The 8,541-nt window shown below is 55.4% G+C and overlaps 1 protein-coding gene across 1 annotated transcript; it reads right to left on the reverse strand.

Annotated features, from left to right (window-relative positions):
- Positions 1 to 4,947: 4,947 nt before the first annotated feature.
- Positions 4,948 to 5,415, reverse strand: VOLCADRAFT_55051 (uncharacterized protein; the record flags this gene model as incomplete). Its single annotated transcript, XM_002946238.1, has 1 exon — positions 4,948 to 5,415. A coding segment is annotated over one exon (468 nt), but the record flags the coding sequence as incomplete, so codon positions are not given.
- Between the last annotated feature and the right edge of the window lie 3,126 nt (positions 5,416 to 8,541).

The following is an 8,541-nucleotide window of genomic DNA, read 5'->3' on the forward strand; positions in this document are numbered from 1 at the left end:
TGTATGTATGTATGTATGTATGTATGTATCCGAGTGTGTTTGAATGGTAAACAACCTCTCTGCCGACACGCGCAGAAAGGTGCGTGTGCCGCGGGCTTACGCCTGTATGTCTGTCTGTATGTGCGCCTATGGAAACAATACCCATGCGCCTATCGGCTGCCGCAAGGGGACTGCCGCTGCCGCTGTAGCTGCTACATCCATGCTGCTGCTGCTGCCGTGTTTTGCGGCTGGCGCGTTATGCACACCAAATCCCAATCTCCCAACCACTCCACCGGGCTCCATCGGGCAACCCAACTACCTGCCTGAAGTTGCGCGCACCTTCCTCAACGCCATCGCTCCGTGGATTGGCTGTTACACTCAACTACTCTGCTGTTACACTTGTGTTTGGGTTGCTCAACTTTTCCGTAGTCGCTGACCCGTATCTTAACAGTGTGCTACACGTCGCGTATGATAATAGAACGTTGGGGTCGCCGTGCCCGCCCGTCTCACACGGGACAGGGCGGCCCCTCCTGCACGGGAGTGGCGCATGATGGGGCCTTGCCTGGACTTGACCTGGCATATGTGGCACCCAGGTGTGCACGCAGGTTGTTGCGCGTTGTACGTGCTGTGTACGCGCCATGAACATAACGGTGTTGTGCTCGGGAATTAGAGGCTCGTGTGGTGATGCTGTGGGCGTACCCGGTGCTGTATTTGCCTGTTGCCGGCTCAGCGGAGCGGTCTCACGCAAGGACGTTTACTTCACTGCATCTAGACACAGAGCTAGCGAACAATCCGCTTCAGGTGGCCTCGCTCGAGCCTAAGAGCTGGGCCGTGGCCGTGGCCGCCGACTCGGGGGCCGGGAGGGACGATGTATGCGGCGATTTCCTGTCTTGGGCTTCATGTCGTGTGGCTCGCGCTCCTTTTCCCCCGGGGTTCCGCTTCTCGCCGAAGGTGGGCAGGGAAGGTCGTGGGGAGGCGCCCTCGGCGTTGTGTGATTTTGAGGCGTTGGCGCGCCCAGCGCAGCTTGGATGACATGGGAAGGTGCCGTACGTGCAGTTTGCCGTACGAGCATTTGGGGTTTGCTACCTCTCTCGTCCGTGCGCGTCTTCAGTTTGAACGAGTGGCGCACGACGTTGCATATTTGAATCGAACTGAATGAAGCTCCTTTAGGTAATAGAAAGCTCCTCCCAGGTTTTAAGGAATGTTCGGCAGCAGCGTAGGTCGGCGAATCGCTTATTTTCTTTTGGGGGCTCTTTAGGTATGAGGTGGAGTTTGTGTGGACTTATGTGTGAGACAAACAATGCCCAGCTAGTCGCGTGTATATGTGTGAGACCTTGTGTGAGAATCAAAGGCCTCAAGAGCGCAACCCAGCCGGGGCTAAGTACGAAAACATCTTGCGGTCACCTTCCGCTCGGAGTGTTTTCGCCGACTACCCACCGTCGCATGTCGCCTTGTTCTCCCCAATGACCTTGCCTCCTATGTCTGTTGGTGGATAATCTCTCAGGGCCGTGAGAGCCACATAAACAGGAGGGCTTGGAAATCCAGCGCAATCGCCTCGGCGTTGGCGTTCCATTTTTTGCAAGGTAGCTTGCCTGACCCGGCTCGACTCGACTGTGTAGCGCATCCTGTTCCGTCTTGTCTGGCGAACACCCCCGGGGCTCCCGGTCGTCGATATCTTAGGTGTGCTGTGGATAACTTGGGGCGCCTTGTTTACATCGTTACATGTGATACATATCGCCAGAAGGTGACTGTACTGCCAGTTCCGACCGTCGGTTGCCGTCGCAGCAACCAAGGGACTTGCTGTAATATCGTTCACGTGCCGTTCCCGAATCCTCTACCTTTGCTCTCCTCCACCATCCCCCCCCGGTAGCTGCAGTGGCACTGGTGGTATGCACGTGTCTGCGCGAAGAAGCAAGTTTCTTTTTAAGACGGGGTTTGGCTAGTCCCCGGTATGACAGTGCAGGTACCCCGCAAGCTGGGCTTTGGCTCTGGTCCCGAGCATCAGGCGCGCCATTAGACGCTTGGCGTGGTCGGACCTCAAAGCCGGCGTAGAGAAGTAACACGTTGATGTCTCGCGCATGGTCGAGCCATGATATTGGACACTCGGGAAACCAGCAACGAACGCCAACACCGCATGTGCCCTGCTGTGCTGTGCAGCTACTGCAAGTTGTGCATTACTAACCCCCCGCCGTCCTCTCAAACAAACATGTGGCGTCGCAACACGTCGGAATTTTATCAGTCAGCCCTTGAGGCTCAAAACCACGCATGCCTCGCTATGGTGTGCAGGACGGCGTTTGAGCTTCTCTCCCGATTCATTGCGACGTTCGCTGCGCGCACATAGATGCCTCCATCGGCCTTGGTGTTGGAATTATTAAGTTGATCCGCACGGTCCGTATCCTTAAGAGACGGCGCCATATCACGACAACGGTGGCACTAGCACAACTTTTGCTACGATCATCGAATGCTCAGCCAAGGAGACGGTCCTGCCAGACCTCATGCCTGCCATTTATTCTGCTAACAACGCAAGCTGCGGGGCCTCATGGAGAGTCAACTTGATCTTTGTGTGTCGTTCTAAAACCACAGCAGCGCCTGGAATACAAATTTCGCAACAATAGAGCGTTAAAGATAAAACAATTATATTTCAAATGACAGGGCAGGGGAGGTGCGACTAGCGAAGACAAAAGGTGCTCTCAGACCCTCGATACACCTGCATCCTTTGATAATGATTGTCACAAGGACGTATACATTTCTAACTTGACCTAATAGTTTAAAAGAGTTTAACTGCCGATGGTTGAGCAAAGCCAAGCGTTCCTGTGTGCCTTGCTTGTGCTTTAGCGTGATGCGAGTATACTCCTCGGGACATTCTACTTTGGACACGCGCCGTAATTTGGAATGGCGCAATATGGATTTAAGCTGGAAATTTGTAGGTTGTAGCTGGTTGATGACATGCCCGATCTTTGCAACGTCCTCAAATCGTGCACTGCATGTGCGAACTGCGTTTCTGCTGCCCCTCACTGGCTTAATCTCTGCTACCATAGACGTTGCGCACAACTGGCAAAGAGGATTATCTGTGTTCCGAGAGACCGTACGGAACTGGCGTTCCGCTAGGGGCACTTAGGACCCGGCCTAGAAACTGTCAGCGGTTTGCCTTTATACTGCCATTTGCCTTCAAAACACTTAAGTATGCTTAAATGAGATTTAATTACGGCTCGCTTGCGAGTTTCGCCTTTTGACGACTGTTTGCTTGCAAGTCACCACGACTGGACCGAGCATGGCCTCTCCCAAGAAGCATCGCAAAAAGAAGAAGCAAAATAATTCGTCTTCATGTTTCCTATGCTGCTTTGCACCGCCTAAGAGGTAAAGCGACTCCTGGTTTTGCCTGTTTCCATTCCTACGCAACCGCCTTCAGCGTTGCCGCTATCTTTCCTGCTGCAATGCCTCCAAATCCAACAGCCATGCAAATTCTAGCAAGAAACTTGGTGTGGAAGAGAAATTGAAGGCATCACCCGAAAGCACGTAAGTGGTTGCATGTCGCCATGTGGCATACCAGAAAGTCGCCGCCTTGTTGTGGTTGCTTACTCCATAGCGTCTCGTAGAATTTTTCAAGTGCTTTACCTAAAAACTAGTTGTGGCTGCAGGTCCAAGAAAGGTACCACTCGCAATGTCAACATCTCCCACGGACCGCCCCAGCCAAGCACCCCCGATCAGCAACAGTAAGCTGGACACGCTAGGGTTCCGGATCCGTTCAGCCCCCTTGTTCGGGCTTAAGACCGCGAGCTCTCCCACCCATGATGCGCACCTGGCCAGCACTGTGTCTCACCAGCCCAGCTTCAAATCTCCGCTTTACTTGGCAATTCTTTGTTGCACGTATGTGCTGCATGGCAACCAAACTTGCTGGCGTTGGCTTGAGGGGGAATCGCGGCTGCAACAAGGAGATGGTGAAGGGAGGGAGGGCAGGCCCAGTGAGCGGATCACCACCGTCCGTAGCCGTCTTCGCCTAGTCCACAAAGGGACTGGTCTTGTATCTTGCCTTAGCCGTGTTGTCAGCCCATGCTCACATGCGTGACCTCCCGCGCGCCAGGCATCACACTGAAGCTTCACACAAATGGCACACACATACACACATACACGCACATACACACACATACACACACAGGCATGCACCTCACGTGCAACCCTCGCCACACGCCCGTTTCGACAGGGTCGGTCCTAAACAGGCTGATGCACCATCGGCACCAGGTGCTTCTCAACTTCCGGGGGTTGAAGATTTGGACTGGAAGGACAGTCACTACGGCATGGCCGAACAGGTGCGTAGCTGCATACGCAAAGGCATATCCTTTTGGTCGCGTCGCGTATATCAGAGCCAGGCAGGTTGCTGCTGCGCAGCTGCTGCTGTCCATAACGAGGTGGCCTGTGTGGCGCTTTACCTAAATAACTAGCACTTTAAGGTCGCGATGGTGGTGTTGGTAATAGACAGCTATCCAGGTGATGCTTTCCTTATTTATAAACATGGCCGAGGAATGGACATAACATGATTTTGCGATCTGTCTCTTGCCATTGCTGCGGGCTCACTCTGAAGTGTTCCCCTGTCCCAAATCTCGGCCCAGGATGAGGTTTCGGAGCATGGTTCAGACTCCCAATTGCGGCTTCAGCACACTAATGCAGCGTTCGATGACCCCAATATTGGGGTCGGGCTCCGGCATGACGCTGCAAGCGCCCCATGGGCTTCTGCCCACCACAACGAGCTCTTCGACGAGCGCAGCCGCCCTGGCAGTCTGAGAGGAGGTCGCAGCGCCCCGGGTACCCCGAGACCAGGCCCCAGCCGAGGCTGTAGCCGTCCTGGCAGCCCCAACCGCGGCCGTAGCCGTCCTGGCAGCCCCAGCCGAGACTGTAGCCGTCCTGGCAGCCCCAGCCGAGGCTGTAGCCGTCCTGGCAGCCTCAGCCGAGGCTGTAGCCGTCCTGGCAGCCTCAGCCGAGGCTGTAGCCGTCCTGGCAGCCCCAGCCGAGGCTGTAGCCGTCCTGGCAGCCCCAGACGAGGCTGTAGCCGTCCTGGCAGCCCCAGACGAGGCTGTAGCCGTCCTGGCAGCCCCAGACGAGGCTGTAGCCGTCCTGGCAGCCCCAGCCGCGGCCGTAGCCGTCCTGACAGCCCCAGACGAGGCTGTAGCCGTCCTGGAAGCCCCAGACGAGGCTGTAGCCGTCCTGGCAGCCCCAACCGCGGCCGTAGCCGTCCTGGCAGCCCCAACCGCGGTCGTAGCCGTCCTGGCAGCCCCAGCCGAGGCTGTAGCCGTCCTGGCAGCCCCAACCGCGGCCGTAGCCGTCCTGGCAGCCCCAACCGCGGCCGTAGCCGTCCTGGCAGCCCCAGACGAGGCTGTAGCCGTCCTGGCAGCCCCAGACGAGGCTGTAGCCGTCCTGGCAGCCCGAGCAGCCGTCCTTACAGCCCTTGTTACAGTCGCCCTGGGCCCCGCAGCCAAAGCCCTGGTCCCCGTGCCGACCTCATCTCACCCGCAGCTTCAGCGGCGCAGAATTTCGGGACCCCAAGAAGGAAGAAGCAGTCTCGTGAAACTTGGCAGTACCATCAACACAACTACCGGCAGTCACGACCGAGGATAAAGCCACCACAACCAAGGCAGCGGCAGCGAGTGAAGCCGCCGGTGCCACCAAACAAGCCACCGCCGCCACCACCGCCACGGCCGAAGCCGCCGCCGCCGCCACCCGTCCCCAAACCGTGTCAACAACGGGTACCAAACCAGTACATGTGGCCCACTATTGCCTCTCGTACCAAGTACGGCAAGTTTGATGAAGCACCTCAAAAGCCGATAACGACGATGGATGTCCTGATGGTACAGAACATGGTGTTCATGGGAAGCCGGCGTACAAGGAGCTTTCGTGCTGTGAAGCTCCGTGTGGATTTTGAGTAATAAGCAGTGCAGCCACCAACGCTTGCCGTTTGTCACGGAGCAATACAGCAGCAGCAAGGGCAACAATAGCAGCGGCAGCAGCAAAATAACACTTTGACTTGGCGTATGTTTGGTAGCAATAGGCTTGGACCTTGTTATTAGAGGGCATATGTGGCCATTACGTTGGCATTCACGTGCACCACCCCGACCCCGGCTCTGACAGCCTGGCAGGTAATGGTGAAGTTCAGCTCGGTAGGCGGCAGGTGGTCGGCAAGGCAATTAAAATAAAGCGCAGGGAAGGGCTTTCGTTGTGCGGAAGCTCTAAGGCCGCCCACAGAAACCTCTGGGGGGGGATGTATTTCCACGGGCACCTCCTGTGGGGGAATGAATGCATGGCGTGCCAAGTGGAGCATGCAGGCATGCATCATACAGAGGTCAAAGGAAAAGGGGGAGAGGCGCACAGATTGTCGGGTTCGCAAGCCTAGCCTTGCAGAATGGTTTTCGGAATGTGCGCTTTGGTGACAGGCAGACGCCACCCGCCACCTGACGAAACCCTCCCTGAGCGGCAGGTGCAGAACGCGACCTGACAAATCGCGTCTGGCTGGCTCTCCGCCTCCTTGCCCTGGTATGAGCGGTGCCGTTGTACATATCCCTAGGGTGTTGGCAGTTTGTGGTGTCGTTGGATGCGGTGTTCACATATAGGTAGCAGCAGGGCCACTTGGCACGATTGCAAGTGAGACATGGGAAAAGCAAGTAGTGGTTAAAGCAGAAGGTTGGTGTGCCTTGAACAAATGCATTGTGGACGTGGTGTGCGAGAGGGCAGGTGCAACACCCAACGAATGGACCAGCGCGCGGGCAGGGACAGAGCTTGACTGCTGCCACGGTCACGGCGCCAAGTATGTATGTATGTATGTATGTAGCTGATGCATATATTGAAGGGATGAATCCAAATTCCGGGGCGGGGTAGGCAACCGCGTGGATAACCCGCAACCCATGGTTGAACACGTATTGCACCGCCTCTTCTCTTCACAAAAATATTGAGCGTCACTGTCAGAGCACCATCAGTGTGACGTGAAAGAAACCGCACCTAACAGCTGCATCGTCCTTCTCGATGATCACCCTCGTGCCGCACGTCTCTCGCGTACTGAGTGCATCTTGGTATTTCCTACTATGACAGACTGGTGTTGGGCAAATCATGTCTACCTGTGCCTGTCGCATATTCGTTCTGTTTTTTCACCTGTTCGCTCCATGTGTGTCGTGTTGCCGCTGCCGCTGCGTGTCGGTGTGGTGCTGCTAGACGTATTCCAGCAGGTCACCAGTCGCATGCCGCACAAGCCACAATCCGCTCACATCTGCATCTGACAGTGTTTACTTTGTTTTAGATCTTGATGATACGGCCTTACCGTAAGGGCAGCAGTGCCTCTGGAAGGTGGCTGTCTGCCAGACAAAACCCTCGTGCGGGATATGCTGAACCTCTGATGATGATCGATGTATGCTACATACGCATCGTTGCCACCACATTGACGGGGTGCGTATTAGGCGGTATTAGCTGGATAGGGTATCTATGGGATACTTTTACCTGGCTTGCATGGTCCTTGTTATTACCACGAGGCACTTCCTTGCATCATCCTCGAGTGCGAGGCAAGCCCTCCCAAGCAGAACTCGATTGCCAGTTCATGGACCCCTCATGCGATCAAAATTTTTTATTTTTCTTTTATGTGTTGGGCGAAGCTGCAGCTGGGTATCCGTAGGAGTTGCAGGGGCACTGTGGGTCGATTAACTTAGCCCGCTGTGCGATTGTTACCCTTTGGTACCAGGCTCATCTTTCGTCCAGGGTGAGTTGTTACGTTTTTGAAACGAAAAGCTGTGCGAAGGCGTGTTTCTAGTCGGTAGTCAGCCGTGAGCGCGCGAGGTTCGGCCTCGGCCCGAACAGGTATGTCGCGGTCATCCGACCAATTCATCAGTCACAAGTCAAATCGGCGCTCTTGTTTTTTTTACTTTGGTGCCATGATGCATGTAGCAGCGATGATGCAACAGCTATGAGATGCTTGATCTGTGGCAGATTGGTGCTTGTTATCCTCGCCGTGCGTGAGCTCCAAAGCAGCAGCGCAACGGCAAAAGGCCGCCAAAAGGTCGGTTCACAGACTCACCATCAGATGGCAACAAATTTGTGGCAAGGTCGACGTGCTGCAGTGCGCCGCAGTGACTTGTTCAACGCACAACGAGCGGCAACCAGATGCCCATAGCAACTTGCTTCCAAAATCGCGGCTGCATAGTATGCACCTGCCCATCATGAAGCTTCAAAAGATGCTTGCGAAGTGCTTGCGTTGGCCTTGGTTGCAGGATTGTAGGGGGTTGGTAGTTTGTAGTTGTTGAGGGACTAAGACTGAGAAATGTGGGGCCAGTCACCTGCGAGTTAGGCACAGTTCCTTAAAAGCTCATTTTCACATCAGAGCGTTTTTTTAGCAGCGGTATGTGCGTAGCATGGATGCATACGGCACGCGGAAACGATGGGCGAAAGTCGCCGCAGCAGCATCGAAGTAATGAAGTGATGGCGATCATGGTTGAGCAACTCAGACCCTGTCCACTTGGGGCCAGCGCGGCGAAAGCGGTCAACATAAGATGCCTCAGGAAAGTGTAGGCTGGTGTAGGGGTTCCATGCACA

The sequence above is a fragment of the Volvox carteri genome (genome assembly GCF_000143455.1).
Source record: "Volvox carteri f. nagariensis unplaced genomic scaffold VOLCAscaffold_1, whole genome shotgun sequence".
NCBI classification, from domain to species: Eukaryota; Viridiplantae; Chlorophyta; class Chlorophyceae; order Chlamydomonadales; family Volvocaceae; genus Volvox; species Volvox carteri.